The sequence below is a fragment of the Bubalus kerabau genome, chromosome 20, assembly GCF_029407905.1.
Source record: "Bubalus kerabau isolate K-KA32 ecotype Philippines breed swamp buffalo chromosome 20, PCC_UOA_SB_1v2, whole genome shotgun sequence".
NCBI lineage: Eukaryota > Metazoa > Chordata > Mammalia > Artiodactyla > Bovidae > Bubalus > Bubalus kerabau.
The window spans coordinates 9,146,598-9,166,695 of record NC_073643.1 but is presented as its reverse complement, the minus strand read 5'-3'; the positions used below and the strand labels follow the sequence as shown (position 1 = coordinate 9,166,695).

Genomic DNA, 20,098 nt, shown 5'->3' with positions numbered 1-20,098 from the left:
ACTGACTGGAGAAGGGAGACGAGGCGGGAGATGGTGGAGCTGAAGAATCATCAGCAATAGGGACAGAGTACAAGCCTTGATTTGATCCATGCCTGATGTTGATGGTACGGGTTCTGGTTCCTTGGTGGATCAATTCTGTCTGTTGTTGTCGTTCAGTTGCTCAGTCGTGTCCGACTCTCTGTGACCCCATGGACTGCAGCACTCCAGGTTCCCTGTCTTTCACCATCTCTTGGAATTTGCTCAAAGTCATGTCCATTGTGTCAGTGATGCCACCCAATGATCTCCTCCTCTGTCGCCTCCTTCTCCTCCTGCCTTCAATCTTTTCCAGTATCAGGATCTTTTCCAGTGAGTCGGCTCTTTGCATCAGGTGGCCAAAGTGTTGGAGTTTCAGTTTCAGCCTCAGTGCTTCCAATGAATATTCTGGGTTGATTTCCTTTAGGATTGACTAGTTTGATCTTCATGCTGTCCAAAAGACTCTCAAGACTCTTCTTCAGGACCACAGTTTGAAAGCATCAATTCTTTGGTGCTCAGCCTTCTTTATAGTCCAACTCTCACATCCGTACATGACTACTGGAAGAAACCATAACTTTGACTATACAAACCATTGTCAGCAAAGTAATATCTCTGCTTTTCAATCCTGTCTAGGTTTGTCATAGACAAACAATTCTGTCTACCCTCTTGGAAAATGATCCAGTGATATCTAGGTCGTAGCCCTTTTGTTCTCATCATAGATGACAATGGTAGATTGCATTCTGAACAGCTCCTGCAGCCTTTGTGAACTGTTCTACATTTGGGTCCCGTGCCTCGAAAACTAAACAGTGGCTCCTCAAATAAAGCAAATGCCCTTGCCATTTCCCTGCATTGTGAATCTTTTCGGTTCTTCAGTTTCTTCATCTTCCTCTTGCTTCTCTTCATCCTTTCTCTGGGCACATTCACATCTTGGACAGTGCACAACTTGAAGGTTCGTACGTAGGGGACTTCGGAGCTCACGGGGTGAGATGATTATCCTAGAGCAAGTGTCTGCACGCTGCGGTGGGCCCCTGCCCGTTGTGGTAAATCGGTGCCATTGGCACATGGCCGTTTACGCACCGTCTTGGGTGCTCGGGCACCACAATAACGCACTCGAGTAGCTGAGACAGAGACTTACGCCCCAGAAGCCCCTGTGTTTACTGTCTGGCCCTTAATTGAAGAAGTTAGCAGACTCCTGCTCCAGGAAAATCAGTGTTCCTCGGAATCTCACTTCGACTTCTTCTGTGTGTCTTTCAAGCCCTTTTCTGTATGTTTCTCCTCTCACCTGCCCCGCCTCTCCTTTCCCCTCCTTGGCAATGATAGAGAACTTGAATATACGCTTTGTTGCCAGCATTTTGAGCCCTCACAAGGTGCCAGGTATCGTGTATCGGCTCAGGGACTCCTCGTGCAGCCCAGTGGGAAAGGCACACCCCACTCTGACAGACAGACAGACAGTTTACAGGCGGAGCCACATGGATGAGAAGAGGCAGAGCTGAGATTTGCACGAGGGCTCTGGGCCTTTGATGTCTGTGCCTGTGACCGCAGCGCTGAGCTGCCTTGCCAACGTGGAGCTTTTCTCTCTTTCTCTAAAAAGCAAACCAAATTATGTGTATGCATGAATTACAATCCTGTTTAAAATACCCTCCTATATTTTACTGTAATATAATGATGTTAATGGATAAACGAGGCTTGAAAAAGTAAGTGAAGATCAACGATGTCAGCTTGGGCATGGCCAGAAAAGAACTCGGGGTGCAGAGGCTGTGAGCCCACTTTGTTGCTACAGCTGACCTTTAAGTTAGCTCTGAACTTCTTGGCAGCCAGATGATGAAGGAAAACAGAGCCATATAAGTACCTGTTTTCTTCTTTTTGGCTGTGTTGTGCAGCCTGTGGGATCTTAGTTCCCCAACCAGGGATTGAACCTATGCCCCCTGCATTGGGAGCACAGAGTCTTGAGCATGGGACCACCAGGGAGGTCCCTATAAATAGCTCTTAATTAAAAGGAGGAAAAAGAAAATGAGGCGGAATGTACCTTGCCAGTATTTATGAAGCTTTTCTTAAGATTTATTTCATTTATTTTCAAAGGGGCTGCTGATCAGGATCAGGTCATCAGGGTATCAGGATCAGTCTCCCAAGGAGCGTGTCCTGCTCTGAGTGGAAACACCTCCTTTTTTCAGGACGGCTTCATGCCCTGTGAAGCCCTTGGTACTGGCTACTACTGCCTGTTTTTCTTCTTCTAAGAGCATTTAAAAGACAGTGTATTCTTTTGGCTGTGCTGGGTCTCTGTTGCCGTGCACAGGCTCTCTCTGGTCGTGGCGCACGGGCTTCTCATCGCGGTGGCTTCTCTTCTTGCGGAGCGCAGGCTCGAGGGCACGCAGGCTTCAGGAGTTGTGGCCCATAGGCTCAGCCGCCTCGTGCCATGTGGAATATTTCCAGGACAGGGATTGAACCCACGTCTCCTGCTTTGGCGGGTAGATTCTTAACCACTGGACCACCAGGGAAGTCCCAGAACATTTTTATGTTATTTTATTTGCTGTACCTGGAGGCATATAGAATCCTAGTTCTCCGACTAGGGCTTGAACCTGTGTCCCCTGCGTTGGAAGCCTGGAGTCTTACTCACTGGACCACCCGGGAGGTCCCCGTTTTACGTTTTGAACCCACACCATGACAGTATAGTCAGAGGGATTCTTGCTGAGAAAGCCATCACGCATTAAGCCATTTGGAAGGTAGCGCTTTTAGACAGTAACGGTGGTATTGGGTTCCTCTGCAGCACTCCCCACCCCTCCCCACACCCCGACTGTGTCCACAGGCTTCCTGGAGCTGCCAGCAGTTCTGCAAACAGCCTGCTCTCTGAGCAGCGCTCTCCACCTGTCTCGCCTCCTTGACCAGTGCCTTTCTGTCTAGAGCCTCCTCGGGCAACCCCTCTGGGGAAGCTCCGTTAACCTCCTCTCCCGGCTTCCCTCAGGCTGAACACCTGTTTTCTGGGGGCTCACGGTTTCATTTTCTTTTAACTTTTTATTTTGGAGTTTAGCAATGTTGTGGTAGTTTCAAGTACACAGCAAAGGGACTCAGATATACATGGATCCACTCTCCCCCATTCTCCCCTGCCAGCCAGGCTGCCACATAACATTAAGCAGAGTTCCCTGTGCTGTACAGCAGGTTTTTCTTGGTTATCCATTTTAAATATAGCCGTGTGTACATGCTAATCCCAAACTCCCTAACTATCCCTTCTTGGGGGCTCTCGGTTTCTTATGCTCATGTTCAAAGACAACGTATTCCTTGTATCACAGAAGTTTGTTTTGTGTTGTGTGCCAGTTGAAATTTTTATGTTTGGGGAGTTCTTAAATTTTTGTAAAATCGTGAGCTGTAACACACACATTAATGTGCAATGAAGGAAGCATTGTGGAGAGAACAGCCACAGAATGACCACCCAAGATGGGAAATGCACACCAGGACCCTAGAAGTTTCCTGATCATGCTCTACTTTTTCTCACTGTCCTGACTTTCATGACCATCAGCTTCTTGATTTTTTTTACACTTCTACCAACCAACTATCCGCACACCCACACGTATAGTTTGGTTTTGACTGGTTTGGATTTTCTGTTCGGGAAGTTGTATTATATGTATTTTTTTAGTGTCCTGCTTCCTTCATTAAACTCTATACCTCTAAGATTTTTTTCTAATATTTATTTATTTATTCATTTGGCTGCATTGGGTCTTACTTGTGACTCACAGGCTTAGGTTTTTATACTGAGTTGCTCTTTAGAAAATGAGTTTTGAGGATCAAGTGTAGGAGATATTTAGGGGGAGGGGACCACTAAGCCTCTTCATCTCAGAGAGGCTCGAGGATTTTCTCCAAACAACAGTTTGCCTTAGAACGTTGGAGTCTTCTGATTTTTATCCCCTCCTCTTTTTTAAACTTGCAGGTTGAAAATGAATATGGCAGCTACCTCTCCTGTGATTACGACTACTTGCGTTTCCTACAGAAGCGTTTCCATGACCACCTGGGTGAGGATGTGCTTCTGTTCACCACGGACGGGGTGAATGAGAGGTTGCTGCAGTGTGGGGCGCTCCAGGGGCTCTACGCCACCGTGGACTTCAGCCCAGGTTGGTGTCTGCAGAAACCCAGCTCGGCGGGCGGATCTGGGCCTTCTACTCAGTCAATTGCTCTAAGCAGCTATTGTTTAAGTGGCATGGGCATATTGAATAGGATTTCCCCAATTTTCCTTTATTTGTAACGGTGAAATAGAATACTTTATAAAGCACCCCTTGATGACGGAGATGGTTTGATGTCAGCTGGGTTGGCCCTTAGGACACAGGCTCTGTTTCCAGCCCTGGCGGAGCTGGCTGCAGCCTGGGGTCCTGTTTTCTTAGGGGCTGCTGCCAGGGCTTCCCCTACCTGGAGGAGCGCCACCTTTCGGGCTGTGTCTGGGACGTGCTGGTCTTGTCTGCACCTGCCCCCTCACCGCCCCATCCCCGCAAGTCGTGGCTGGATGCTTGGGCCGGGTTGAGGCCACGGTGAACTCTGAGGTCAGCTCTGGAGTGCAGAGAACATGCCTGGCCCTTCCGTCTTCTTTCTGTATAACTCATAACACTGGGAACTGTGATGGGCCGGAGGTGGTTTGGTAGATCCTGCAAAGAATCGTCTTTCCTGACGCATTCATGCTGCGTGAGCCACTGAGGTTCTGCCCATGAAGGCATGGCTGGGGTGCTCAGGGTGCAACGACATTAAGAGGTCTTCACGTGGGTTCAGAGCGGCTTTTCTAAAAGGCATCACGGTTAAGTGCAATGTGATCCTGAAAAGGGTCCTGGACTTTTTTTCTGTTTGTTTTGGCTGTTGTTATTATCAAGGACATTATTGAGACAATTGAAATCTTTGAATAAAGCCTTTAGATAATGATATTCTATCCGTGTTAATTTCCTTTTTTTTTTTTTGTATCATTGTGTCGTATTTATTTAAAGAATGCTCTTGCTCTTTAGGGGATATATGCTGAAGTATTTAGGGGTAAAGGACCATCCTGTCTACAACTTATTCTCAAATGGCTCAGAAAAAAAAAATGTGCATATTTATATAGAGAGGAAAAAAACCAATGAATGTGGTAGAATGTTAACAATTGGGGAACCTGGGTGAAGGGAAAGTAAGCTCTTTGTATTATTCTCACAGTTTTCCTATAAATTTGGAATGATTTCAAAATAAAACGTTACCCCACTCGCCCAGAAGACCAGCTCTTCAAGTAGCATAAAGACCCCACCGTTGTCTTGTCTGAGGGAGGAGACACACGTCCAGCATTGCCTTCTGTAGAGAAGGATGTTCAGACTGAAGTTGCATTTTTAAAGAAATTCTTCTCCACTACAAACAAAGAGATAACTGGCTCCGAGTGAACTGAGTGTTTCTAGAAACATGGTACATTGCTCAGATCATTCGGTGATGAAGTAAGTCATCTACAAAGGGCTGCACAGGAAGTGGCATGCTGGTTTCCTCCTGTTTTGGCGCATTTCCTAACACAGCGATGAAAAAGCACAGCATTTTTCTGTTGGGAGGAACAAATCGAGGATTATCACAAGTTAGTTATAAGTGTTATTTGTGTGTGGGGTGACAGCATGGTTGCTACCGCTGTGGGTTCAAAGACAGACACTCAAGGCCAGTGTGCCTGCAGCGGGGGGTGGTGGCGGCTTCATTTCCTGCAGTGGGAGAGGGGCAGTGCCTGGGCTCAGATCCCAGGAGAGGCTCTTGACAGCAGGTTTCAAGATCTGAAGCCAAAAAAAAAAAAAAAACCACCAAGTAACCCAATTAAGAAATGGAGAAGAGATCTAAATAGACATCTTTCCAAAGAGGACATGCAAATGGTCAAAAGCACATGAAAAGAGGTTCAACATCACTAATATTAACAATTACAGAAATGTAAGTGAAAACTACCATGAAGTATCACCTCACACCAATCAGAGTGGCCCTCATCTAGAATTTACAAGCAGTAGATGCTGAGAAGGTGTGGAGCAAAGGGAATCCTCTTACACTCTTGGTGGCAATGTAAGTTGGTAACAGCCATTATGGAGAACAGTATAGAGGTTCCTTAAAAACTAAAACTTCCATACGATCCAGCAATCCCACTCCTGAGGTTAGAGCAAAAGAAAACTAGAATTCAAAAAGATGCATGCGCCCCCAGCGTGAAGTGCAGCACTGTCTACAATAGCCAGGACACAGAAGCAACCTAAATGCCCATCAGCAGAGGAATGGATAAACCAGACATAGTGCACACATGCAGTGGGATATTAGCCATAAAAGAGTGAAATAATGCCATATGCAGCAACGTGGATGCACCCAGAGATTGTCATACTGAGTGAAGTAAGTCAGGTACAGAGAGACAGATGGCACATGATATCACTTATATGTGGAATCTAAAAAAAAAGGGCAGGGGTATAAATGAACTTACAAAATAGGAATAGAGTCACAGATGTAGAAAACAAACATGGTTATCAAGGGATAAGGCGGGAGGAGGGATATGTGAGAAAAGAACCTAAAAAAAGTAAGAGAGTAGATATATGTATACGTATAACTGATTCGCTTTGCTGTACACCTGAAACTGTCAAAACACTGTAAATCAACTATACTCCAATAAAAATTAAAAAATCTAGAAACCACCTAATGCTTAGTTAATAGTGAGAAATTTACAGCCATAAAGTAAATGAAATTCCACTCTTTCTTGATCATCGCTTTCTCTCCTGAGAGCTAGCCTCGCAGAGAAGCCCAAGACTTGTCCGATGGCAAGGGGTTATTTGGAGACTGGGCTGGTGTGCTGGCACTCTGGGTTACCTGCAGGAACTGGACAGTGCAGGGTGGGCCAGGGTGTCCTCAACTCTGGCTGGAGAGATGCTGTTCGTGCTCATTAGTTCTCTGTGGAGAAACCCTTTCTCTTTTTAGAGGAGGTGGGGAGAACAGAAGATGTGGGACGCAAGATGAGACATAGACATCCTAATGGAACACTTCAAAAGACAAAAATTGAGCACAAGTGGTCTGGAGTGGCTTGAGATGTACAAATTAAAATACAGAGTGTACTCTGTGACTTGGGATAAATGTAATTAGAGCACAGTGTGTCCCTTTGATTTGTTAATTTGTTGTTGTTCAGTTGCTCAGTCATGTCCAACTCTTTACGACCCCATGGACTGCAGCACACCAGGCCTCCCTGTTCCTCACCATCTCCCAGACCTTGCTCAAGTGTCTGTCCATTGAGTCGGTGATGCCATCCAACCATTTCATCCTCTGTCGTCCCTTCTCCTCCTGTCTTCAATCTTTCCCAACATTAGGGTCTTTTCCAATGAGTCAGTTCTTTGCATCAGTGGCCAAAGGACTGGAGCTTCAGCTTCAGTATCAGTCCTTCCAATGAATATTCAGGACTGATCTCCTTTAGGATGGACTGGTTGGATCTCCTTGCAGTCCAAGGGACGCTGAAGAGTCTTCTCCAATACCACAGTTCAAAAGCATCAATTCTTTGGTGCTCAGTTTTCTTTATGGTCCAACTCTCACATCCATCCATGACTACTGGAAAAACCATAACTTTGACTAGACAGACCTTTGGCAGCAAAGTAAGTCTCTGCTTTTTAATATGCTGTCTAGGTTGGTAAACTTTTCTTCCAAGGATCAAGCATCTTTTAATTTCATGGTGGCAGTCACTATGTGCAGTGATTTTGGAGCCCAAAAAATAAAGTCAGCCACTGTTTCCACTGTTTCCCCATCTATTTGCCATGAAGTGATAGGACCAGATGCTGTGATCTTAGTTTTTTGAATGCTGAGTTTTAAACCAGCTTTTTCACTCTCCTCTTTCACTTTCATCAAGAGGCTCTTTAGTTCTTCGCTTTCTGCTGTAGGGGTGGTGTCATCTGCATATCTGAGGTTATTGATATTTCTCCTGGCAATCTTGATTCCAGCTTGTGTTTCTTCCAGTCCAGCGTTTCTCATGATGTACTCTGCATATAAGTTAAATAAGCAGGGCGACAATATACAGCCTTGACGTACTCCTTTCCCAATTTGGAACCAGTCTGTTGTTCTGTGTCTGGTTCTAATTTGTGGCACTGTGATGCATATGCTGCTGTGGAGGCTACCAGGAAGTATGTTCAAAGCAGGGTCGTCGTGTAGGGAGCAGCTCAGTCAACCAGATACCTGAGTGAAGAAAGCTGCACACCAGCTGTGTGTCTAGGCTCTGGGGCCACAGAGGAAGCACAAGGCCTGTGTCATGATCTCCCAGAGGAATGCAGTCAGGAGAGGCCCAGACACTGTTCACAAAGGAAACATCATTCTGTGGTCCCCACAGTCTATCGAATGTATGATCTGAGTCCCCACCTGAAGCAGTCCTCACCTAAGGCTGGCTTGGAGGTGTGCAGGCCCACAGGGGTATGAGGGAGGGCAGGGAGCCTGAGGCTCAAGTCCTGCAAAGGAATCTTTTTTTTTTTTTTTTCATTTTATTAATTTATTTTCAACTGAGCTGGGTCTTCATTGCTGCACATGGGCTTTCTATGGTTGCAGCGAGCGGGGGCCACTGTTCGTTGTGGTACCCGGGCTTCTCATTGAGGTGGCTTCTCTTGTTGTGGGCTCTAGGTGCATGGGCTTCAGGAGTGGCAGCACATGGGCTCAGTAGATGTGGCACAGGGACTTAGTTGCTCTGCCTCATGTGGGATCTGCCCAGACCTGGGATCAAACCCGTGTTCCCTGTATTAGCAGGTGGATGCTTATCCAGTGTGCCACCAGGGAAAGTCGTCTTTTTTAAGAAATGAATTTATTATATACTTGGCTGCACCAGGTCTTAGCTGCAGCACTCAGGATCTTTCGTTGTGGAGCACAGATTCTCTGTGGTGTGCATGGGCTTAGCTGCTCTTCTGCACGTGGGATCTTAGTTCCCCAATGAGGGATCAAACCCATGTCCCCTGCATCAGCAGGTGGAAGTCCCTGCAAGGCAGATTCTTAACTACTGGACCCACTTCCTTTGGGAAGTCTCCAAAGGAATCTTTTTTCTTGAACTTGTCACTCCCATGGCTGACCTCTCTCCTCTTTCTCATTCAGGTACCAACCTCACCGCTGCTTTCATGCTCCAGAGGAAATTTGAACCCACAGGACCCCTGGTAAGAGTCAGGGGTGAGGCATGGGGAGACCACTTGGTTGTACAGACTTCTTTTCTGCTGTTGGGGGAGAGTGATGAGGTGCTGTGAAGGGTGGGAGTGGATCCTTGGTTTCTGGGTCTGGGGTCAGTTCTGATGGGGCTGTAGAGACCGCCTTCTGGATGCATGGGCAACAGCTGAAGCAGTGCTACTGCTCAAGACTAAGGCTCTGCACTGGACGGGCAACCAACCCATGTGCTGCAACTAGAGAAGCCTGCTCGCCGCAGTGAAGACCCGGTGCAGCCAAATCATGAAAGAAAGAAAGAAAAAGAAATACAATTGATTTTTTTTTAATGCAAAAAAAAAAAAAAAGCAGAGCTTAATGAGGTGGGATGTTCACCATGGTCCCTATTCTGTCCCCTCCAGAATGGATCCTAGTTCTCCTACCAGGGATCAAACCCACACCCCCTGGATTGCAAGGCAGATTCTTAACCATTGGACCACCAGGGAAGTCCCAGGCTCTGCACCCTGGCATACCTCGTCACCTTTAGTCCTTGTGGCAGCTCTCATAAGTGGTGTTATGAGAGCTCGTTCTTTTCAGTGAGACTCAGAGACTATGTCACTTGCCCGTGCTTGTATAGCTGGTGAGTGGCAGGGCCAGGATCTGAGTTCAGGTCTGTGTTTCTTGAGAGCTCTTTGTGACAGAGCTGCTCTGCCTTCAATCTACTTAGAAATCACATAGGAGTCTTGTGAAAATGCAGACACTGATTTACTGGGTCTGGGGAAGGGGCACTGAGTTTCTGACAAGCAGCCAGGAGATGTGGGGATGTAGGGTTGCTGACCGCTCTGGGAGTTGCAGGGCTCTGTGGCATCTCCGTAGGTGGCTGGGAGGCAGAGACGGCAATGAGGTCCTGGCAGGGGTGCTCAGCCCATCAATGAATGTGTCCCTCTCTCCGCTTCCCTTCCCCCCGCAGTTGTTGTTACTTGGCCTCACGTAAGGGGTGTCTTCCTTGCAGCAGGTCAGGCTGCCCTGCCTGTGCACCCACCTTTGTACAAAGCAGCCTTTTCTGAACCTGGCCTCTGCTTCCTGAGTCATGCAGAACCCATGTTCACAGACGCTGAGTGGAGCTGTTTCCTGCAGCCTGAGACAAGAAGTCCCCAGAACACACCCAGATTTCTCTTTCCTTCTGTAGACAAGGGCGTGGCAGGGTCATACCCAACAGAAACACCAAGCGCTAGAATATTTGGACAATATTTCTACAACACATTAAGTCAGTCTGAGATCTAAAGGATGTCTATATGTCATTTTGCTGTACAGCAGAGATTGGTACAACATTGTAAATCAACTATTCTTCAATTAAAATAAGTCAACCTGAGATCTGAAAATCTGGATTCACACAAAGGGTGAATTTGGTGCTAATTATTTCATAAACATATTTTGTCATCTGACTCTTTTGCCCAACAAACTTTCCTCCTATATTCAAACTGGGGATTGGTTAATAAAATTTTGATGCAGGTACAGCTTTTCAGGAACACCTGCTTTGTCCACACCTGAGACCTGAGCTTAGGCAATGCTATTATGAAATGTCCTCGTTGGTCCCCCAGGTCCCAGCAAAGCACTGAATGTCAGCTGCCCCCTCTTCCTGTTCTTCAGTGGATAACCTAGGGCAGTAGTTACTGGGAAGCCCAGCATGTGAAGGTTTAAGTCCATCCTAAGCTCCATATCCCTTTCTTTTTAGATCAATTCTGAATTCTACACTGGATGGTTAGATCACTGGGGCCAGCGTCATTCAACAGTCAGCTCTAAAGCGGTGGCTTTCACCCTTCATGATATGCTTGCTCTCGGGGCAAATGTAAACATGTGAGTGTTAATTTTTGGAGGGAAGGGTGTCATCTGTAGCTGTGGGCTCATGGTGAAGCTGTGGGCTCATGGTAAAGCTGTGGGCTCATCTGTTCTCTTGTTTCCTTGTAGGTACATGTTTATAGGTGGCACCAATTTTGCCTATTGGAATGGTAAGAGCGATTTAACATTTGTTTGTAGAATCTAATGGGAGAATGTTTCTGGTGCTTGATTTTGTCCATACCTATGGCCATTGGTGATTCTTCTGTCTTGGTTTGTCTTCTCCTAAATTTTCTAATATGTAAGATTGCCTATATAATATTAAAAAATCACTTTCATCTTTTATTTATTAGGAAGAGAGAAATGTTGAATTTACTTTTCTATTGAGAATAATTTTTTAAAATTGAGTATGCAGGTGTCATGAAATAATCAGTGTTATATGAATGAGTAGCATTAGGCTGCTTATGAATTACCCTTCTATACTTGTTTTAGATGTTCAAAAGTTACTTTCTACAATTTACTTCAACATTTCAATTTAATTTACACATGTGTAAGAATCATAGAAGTGGAATTTTTTTTCCCTATGTAAATTTGAATTTTTGTAGGTTTTCTTTATTTTCTTAATTTTATTGAAGTATAGTTGCTTTACAGTGTATTTCAGGTATCCAGCAAAGTGATCAGATACATATATAGATAGATAGATAGATATAGATACAGATATATATATTTCTTTTTCAGATTCTTTTCCCTAATATGTTACTATAAGATATCGAGTCTCTGGCTATACAGTAGGTCAAAAAATCATTTTTCTTTTATTTGGTCACACTTTATGGCATGTGAGATCTTAGTTCCTTGACCAGGGATCAAACACATACCCCGTGCATTGGAAGCATGGAGTCTTAACCACTGGACTGCCAGAGAATTCCTACAAGATCATTTTTCTTCAAAAAAATTTTAAGGGCTGTAAGTTGTGCATTTAGAAACTATTGTTTAAAGTCAGGCTAACTGGGCAAGTCATAGTCTCTGGCTATAACTTACTTGTTCATATATTCTGGTCTTTTTTATCTTTCTTTTTTAAAAAACATTTTGTTGAGGCATCATTCACAAACCCTAAAACTGATGATTTTTAAAATATACGATCTAGTGGTGTTTAGTTTAGCACAAACTTGTGTAGCCATTACCACCATCTAATTCCAAAACATTTTCATTACCCCAAAAAGAAACCTCATACCCAAGAAATGCCCCACTGCCCCTTCTCCCAGCTCTTGGCCACCACTCTTTGTCTGTTCTGCACACTTAGTACAAGTAGAACCACACAATATATGGTCTTTTGTGTCTAATTTCTTTCATTCAGCATAATCTTCTCAAGGTTCATCCATATTATGGTGGGTATCAGCACTTCATTCTTTCTTATAGAGAAATAATACTCTATTATGCAGATATACTACATTCTGTTTCTCCATTCATCAACGATAGACATGTGGGTTGTTGCACCTCTTTTGGCCATTATGAATAATGTTGCTGTGAACATTGTGTGTAAGTATTTGTTTGAGCCTCTGTTTCAGTTCTTCTGACTGCACACCTAGGATTGGAATTGCTGGTTCACATGGTAACTAACTCTATTTTTAGAGTTAGAGGAACTGCCACAGTTTTTTTCCAAAGCAAATGCACCATTCCTATGTTTCCTATATGGTCTTTTTTTTTTTTTCTTTTTGGCCACACTACTTGGCATGTGGGATCTTAGTTCCCTGACCAGGGATTGAACCCTTGCCCCCTGCAGTGGTAGCACGGAGTCTTAACCACTGGACCATCAGGAAGTCCCTCCATGGTCTTTTTTTGGGGGTAGGAAAAATTATGATAAAATCCTCTGAGTTTACTTGGTCTGATAACCCCTTAGTGCTTTGCTGCTGATCCTGGGCCCAGAAACCTGTGTGTCTACCATGGAACCTTTTTTTTAGCCAGAGAGGAGGTCATAAACAAGATCACAGCTGCAAGGTTAACCTTCGGACGTGTGAGTCGTGCCGTAGGCCTGGCCACTGCTGGCTGTGGGATGTCTGGGGGCTTTGTTGGGAGTTTCAGGTGCCCTGCGGATCCAGTGCGGGGATATCTGCTGGGCTTGCTGAGAGAGTAAATGGGGAAAGTCCTTTGTAGACACCAAGGTGCTAAGTGAGGGCTACCTGCAGGAAGAAACCTTGCATCTGGAGGGCCACCTCTGTGTCACTTAACAGTTGGCTCTAATGTGCTTCCTTATTCACCCCCTCCACAAATCCATGAGAACTTGTCACAGGAGAAGGCCTTCTGTAGTAACTAGCGGCATGGTTTTGTCTTCCAGGAGCCAACACGCCCTACCAACCACAGCCCACCAGCTACGACTATGATGCCCCCCTGAGCGAGGCCGGGGACCTCACTGAGAAGTATTTTGCTCTGCGGGATATTATTCAGAAGGTGAGTGCTTTGTACATGCTCCAGGGGCTGGTCTTGGACCAAGCCTGCCTGGGACTCACGATGCTCTGTAGACATCTTCCTGCAGCCTGTGTGTGTAAAAGGATGGATGAAGGGAGGCATCAGCTGGACTTGACCTTAAGTCCTGGCCCCACCCAGTTAAGAGTGAGCCTGTCAGCAAGTCAGGCCACAGCACGCGGTTGTGTTGTAAAGATTAGAAAGAACCATAGGTAAAGCCTCGGGAATAGTCCTTGCCCATACGCTGTCCAGTAAGTGTTAGCCGTTATTATTATTTATACTAAAGGTATAAATGTGTGTCCACATAAATAGCTGAAGTGTGCGGGAGAGAAAATCTATGGGCATCGTGAACACAGGGCAAGTGTGAGCTGTCAGCAGAGCTTCATTTTTCTGCTTTGGAGCAAGTGATTGCTATTTCCTCCTGGTCTGACACCTGAACACTTAGTCCTGCTAGCGTTGTGACCTTTTGAAGCATCTAACGCACCCAGGTGGGGTTTCACTGTCTCTGTGTGGCTTTAAAAAAAAAACCCACAGTTTTTCTGCTCAGTCACCTGCGTTTTGAAGTTAAAAAACAAAGGTTTTCTGCCTATAAATGGTATAAACTTTTTTTCGTTTTCAACATAGTCTCAATTTATGCCTAAGTGTTAACGTTAATATTATGAAATACTTTAAGCCTATTAAAAAGTAGAGTCAATACCTAACTACTCAGGGTTTGTTCATTTCATCTGCATTTTCAGATGTGTGGTTAGAATGTTGCTTGTGTAATTTTTATTGTGGGTTTAATGTCTAGAATTTAGAGTGATGACTCCCAAGTTCTGTCTTGTACATTTGTTCTCTGTTTCAAAGCTCTCTGTTCCTATCTTTATTGTTTCCTTCCTTTATTTGAAGCTTAGCTTTTTAAACCAGACTTTGTTCTTTTGTAATATAAATACTCAAGTCTGTACCTTTCCTTCAAGTACTGCTATGGCTCCATCTCGTAAGTCTTGATATATAATATATTTATTATTATTTGCTTTTAAACATGCTTATTTTGACTTCTCTTTGACCCTTCAAATGTTCAGAAGTAAGGTTTTAAAATATTAAACACAAGTATTTTTCTAGTCTGATGGTTTCTCACATAGTTGCATTCTGGTTAGAGAATGCTTTGAGTATAATACCAGTCCCTTGAAATTTATTGAACCTCCTCATACAGCCTGGCTTATACTAATATGAACACATATTCCATGTATTCTTGAAAAGACCGCATGTTTTATAACTATTGGCTATAATCTGTATACGTGTTCATTTGATTAAGCTTATTAATGGTGCTATTGATATCTTTTATATCCTTCCTAATTTTTGTTAGTTTATTCTATTAGTTATTGAGAGAGTTGTGTTTATGTATTTCTCCTTGTAGTTCTGTCAGTTTTTGAGGCCATATTATTAGAATGCAAATTGAGAATTAAATCTTTTTGTATCATATGGAAACTATCTCTGATAATGATTTTTGCCTTAGAATCTGTTATGTCTGATACTAACATACTTACCTGCCTTCTTTTACCTGGTGTATTTTCGTACCTGTGAAAGATATCCTTCTATATCCTTTCTTAAAAATCATCCCCAAAACCTCTGTCCCAAAACAGAAACAAAATCACAGACGTAGAGAACAGACTTGCGGCTGCCAAGGGAGAGCGGGACGGATTGGGAGCGTGGGGTTAGCAGAGAGAAACTGTTATACATAGCATGGATAAACAGCAAGGTCTTCCTTTCTTACTGTAGAGCACAGGGAACGAGATTCAATATCTTTGTAACAAACCATAATGAAAAATAATGTATGAGTGTATAACTGACTTCGTTGTGCAGCAGAAATTAACACAACACTGTAAATCAACTTTACTTCAATAAAAATAAAATAAAAAATAAAAATATACATCCTTTGTAAACAGGATATAGCTGGATTTTTTAAAAAATCTCGTTTGGACATTTTGTCTTTTAACTGGTGCACCTGCTCATCATCATTCATTATAATTCTTGATACACATCGATTCATTTCAGCCATCTTGTAATTATCTACTTGCCTACCGTTTCTGTTTCATGTTCCTTTCTTACTTTCTTTTGAACTGTTTATTTTTGTTTTCTTATATCACCGCCCCCTCCACACCCTAATTTGGATGTTATCGTCTGTATTTTCGTTTCTTTAGGGGTTACCTGTTGAAGTGTGAAGTATGCGCACCCCACCCTCCCCAGAAAAGCACAGCTCTTTAGTGTCGAGCTCAGTGAATTTTTAAAACACAGACTCCTGGAACCAACACACAGCCCCTCAGAAGCTTCCCTCGTGTTCCTTCTAATTATTGACTTTCCCCTGACCTTGATCACCACAAGTTAGCTGTGCTTGTTTTTTGACTTTATATAGATGGGTTCATACAACATGCACTCCTTTATATCTGGCTTTCAAAAAACTTTAACATTCAGTTTGAATTTATAATAATTTAAAATTAATCTATAACTTTACTTCCTTCCTACAACCAGAACTTTATCTCACATTAACTTCAATTACATCCCTCCTGACTTACATGCTCTGGATGGCGTGTATTTTAGTAGTGGGCTAGTTGTGGATATGAATCTTCAAGAGAGATTTGTTTTCTCCCCAGTTTATCGCTATGCAACAAATTACCCACAAACTTAGTAGCTTAAAACAACAGATGTTAGGAGTTCCCTGGTTACCTGCTGGTTAGGATTCTGGGCTTCCAGTGTCATGGCCCAGGTTCAGTCCCTAGTTGGTGAATCCCACAAGCTTCGTGGCATGGCCAAACAAATATATATATGATCTCACAGTTTCTGACAGTGAAGAATATAGGGTGGCTTAGCTGTATGTTCTAGCTCATGAATTCTCCTGAGGCTGCAGTGAAAGCTGTTGGCCAAGCAGCAGACTCTAAAGACTTGCGTGGGGCTAAAGGATCCATTTCTCTCTTTCTTTTTTTTTAAATTGAAGTATAGTTGATTTACAATATTATGTTAGTTTCCTGTGTACAACAAAGTGTACATTTATACATACATACACATATTCTTTTCCATTATGGTTTATTACAGGATACTGAACATAGTTCCCAGTGCTATTTATCTATTATATATATATCAGTTCAGTTCAGTTCAGTCACTCAGTCGTGTCCGACTCTTTGCAACCCCATGGACTGCCGCACGCCAGGCCTCCCTGTCCATCACCAACTCCTGGAGTTCACTCAGACTCACGTCCATCAAGTCAGTGATGCCATCCAGCCATCTCATCCTCTGTCGTCCCCTTCTCCTCCTGCCCCCAATCCCTCCCAGCATCAGAGTCTTTTCCAATGAGTCAACTCTTCGCATGAGGTGGCCAAAGTATTGGAGTTTCAGCTTCAGCATCATTCCTTTCAAAGAAATCCCAGGGCTGATCTCCTTCAGAATGGACTGGTTGGATCTCCTTGCAGTCCAAGGGACTCTCAAGAGTCTTCTCCAACACCACAGTTCAAAAGCATCAATTCTTCAGCACTCAGCTTTCTTCACAGTCCAACTCTCACATCCATACATGACCACAGGAAAAACCATAGCCTTGACTAGACAGACCTTAGTTGGCAAAGTAATATCTCTGCTTTTGAATATGCTATCTAGGTTGGTCATAACTTAGTAGTGTGTATATGTAATCCCCAACTCGTAATTTATCCCTCCCCCGCCTTTTTTCCCCTTTGGTAACCATAAATTTGTTTTCTTTTAACTTGTGTAATTTACTTTTGGCTGCACTGAGCCTTCGCTGCGTGAGGGCTTTCTCTGGCTGTGGCGAGCGGGGACTGCCCTCGCTGTGGTGCGCAGGTTTCTCATTGTGCTGGCTTCGCTTGTTGTGGAGCACAGGCTTCAGTAGTTGCGACTCTTGGCTCGAGAGAGTGGGCTCAGTAGTTGTGGCGCCTGAGCTTAGTTGCTCCAAGGCATGTGGGGTCTTCCTGGACCAGGTATCCAACCCATGTCCTCTGCATTGGCCAGCAGATTCTTAACTACTAGACCACCAGGGAAGTCCCCTTAAGTTTGTTTTCTATGTCAGTGAGTCTGTTTCTGTTTTGTAAATTAGTTCATCTGTACCAATTTATAGATCTCACATGTAAGTCATATTATATGGCATTTCTCTTTCTATTTCATGTAGAATGATAATCTGTAGGTCCATCCTACAAAATGGCATAATTTTATGCTTCCTTATGGCTTACTAATAGTCCATTGTATATCCGTACCACATCTTCTTTATCCATTCATCTGTCAGTGGGCATTTAGGTTGCTTCCATGTCCTGGCTACTGTGAACAGAGCTGCTATAAACACTGGGGTGCCTGTGTCTTTTTGAATTACAGATATATCCTTAGGAGTGGGATTGCAGGATCATATAGCAGCTGTATCTTTAGTTTTTTGAGGAACCTCCATGGAGACATAGTGACTGCAACAACTTACATTCCCAGCAGCTCTGCTTTGAAAGGTCCATCTCACATGGCTAAGGGCAGGTCACTAAAGTTCCTCGCCATGTAGGACTCTCCATGAGGTGGCTTACAATGTGGCTTCCCCCACAGTGAAAGGTCTGTGGGAGAGCAGGCACCTCCAGATGAAAGTTGCGGTCTTTAAAAAAAAATTTTTTTTATTTATTTATGACACATGGGATCTTATTTCTCAACCAGGGATTGAACCCATGCCCTCTGCAGTGGAAGCATAGAGTCTTAACCACTGGACTCTCAGGGAATCAATGAATCACTGAACTCCCAGGGAATCACTGAATCACTGAACTCCCAAAGTTGCAGTCTTTGAATTACCTAAACAAAGAATGACATTCCATCCCTTTTCCACATTCTTTCCTCCAGAAGCCATTTACTAAGTCTGGGCCATCTTCACGGGGCCTAAGTTTCACTTATTGAGGGGAAGAGGATCAGAGAATTTGTGGGCATATTGTTAAAACCGTCGCATCCCCCTAGAGTCAGGGCCAGACTTGTCATGGTCAACACTCATTGTAACCACAGGTAACTTTTGGTTCTGCTGCTAGTCCAACAGGTTCATTTATTTCCTTTAAGGGTCTTTTTATTCATAGAGGTTGCTTTTTTCCTTTTTGACCTAATTTTGTTTCATTATATAAAATTACCAAGTATCAGTATCTTTAAATGTTTCCTCTATGACTGTTAAGATTTTCAAGAAAGATGTCTTCTGATTTTCTGCCTGGAGTAAGCTGCTGGCTGCCAGCATTCTGCACCCTGGCGCAGGGCTGGGGTGGCAGTAGTTACTTTTTACTCTGTACATGATCACAGTCTCCCCTTTTAAAATGCTCCACATGTCCTTAACTCTGCAGGTTAACCAGGAACCCAAAGACCATGTTTTCTCCTCCCCAGAAAATAAATCTCTAGTCCCAGGTGGGAGAGGGCACTGCATACAAAGAGCAGTGTTTCTCAAATACCAGCACATCAGAACCACCTAGTAACTTGATGGAAATTCTAATTCCACTGAATCAGAAACTCCGTAGGTAGGGCCAGCAATCCAGGATTTTACAGTCAGAGGACACTCTGACATGCACTAGAGTTTGAGAACCCTTAGCTTGGAGAAGAAGAAATCTGTGGATCATGCTCCTTATTTAATTAAGCACCTGTACCTCCCAGGTTCGGAAGTACCTGGTGCTGCCAATTTTGAGCCTTTTAGTAATTCTTCAGAACCAAATTGAATTGGTTCTTAGTTTCCTCCCGTTCTCTTTGCCTTTCTTACTAGTGATTTGCCATTCATTTGTCCGTTTTCCGGCTTCCAAAATTTTGTTGCTATTGTCTCCTCTCCTCTTCTTCAGTTCTGTGTATTTATGTCTTAAACAAAAATCTGTTCACTGAGATTTTACTGGTGTTTTGGGCAAGAGTGACATCAGATGTTCTGTTCAGTGAGCCTTCTTAACCTAAATGATCTCATTCTCTGTAATGAGATCATCACATGCTATTGTACATGTAGCATGCACTCAGCTACATGCTATTATACTATTTAGATCTACTGCCATTTACTTAAACCATTTCTAATTGATGGGCATTTAGATTATTTTGAACTTTTATTTTACTTATTGAAAAAATTTTAAATTAATGTGGCTTCCCCGGGTCTTGGTTGCAGCACGTGGAATCTTTAGTTATGGCATGTGGGATCTAGTTCCCCGACTAAGGGTCAAACCTGGGCACCCCCTGCAGTGGAAGCCCAGAGTCTTAGCTACTGGAAAGTCCTAGTCTTCCATCTATAGTCTTTCAGAATTTCCCCAACTGTTATAAACTTTCATATTATTCTATCAACTTCAAAACAAAGACTCAAGATACCTGTTGATGTTTTAATTAGTTTTGTATTAAATTTATACAGCAAATTAGGGGTGATATTTACTGTATTGAGACTTAGCCAAGAAAATGGTTTTCTGTCTATTCAAGTCTTCTCTGATGTCCTTGTTTTAAAGTTTTCTTAAAAAAAATAGTCCCTGTCCATTTCTGAATATGTTTATTCTCAAGTATTCTGTGTTCCTAATTCTAATATTACTATAAATTGATTCTTTTATTTCTTCATGAGGAATATTATGATATATATTTATCTTCAAAATATAACATCTTGAAATTTTTTTAATATATAGAATAATGTTGCAGACACTCATGTACCCAATACCTAGATATAACACAGGTTCTTATGAAATCTTTGCTTCTCATTGTTTAAGAAAATAATACA

The 20,098-nt window shown here is 43.4% G+C and overlaps 1 protein-coding gene across 5 annotated transcripts in view; it reads left to right on the top strand.

Moving 5' to 3' along the window:
• Nucleotides 1–20,098, top strand: part of GLB1 (galactosidase beta 1) — a 102,681-nt gene that overhangs the window by 33,609 nt on the left and 48,974 nt on the right. For all 5 annotated transcript variants that reach the window (XM_055558209.1, XM_055558205.1, XM_055558207.1 and 2 more), the window contains exons 6-10: nucleotides 3,932–4,112; nucleotides 9,058–9,116; nucleotides 10,832–10,953; nucleotides 11,065–11,105; nucleotides 13,265–13,377. In XM_055558209.1, the coding sequence (XP_055414184.1) occupies nucleotides 3,932–4,112; nucleotides 9,058–9,116; nucleotides 10,832–10,953; nucleotides 11,065–11,105; nucleotides 13,265–13,377 (516 nt within the window). The remainder of the gene's footprint in view (nucleotides 1–3,931; nucleotides 4,113–9,057; nucleotides 9,117–10,831; nucleotides 10,954–11,064; nucleotides 11,106–13,264; nucleotides 13,378–20,098) is intronic.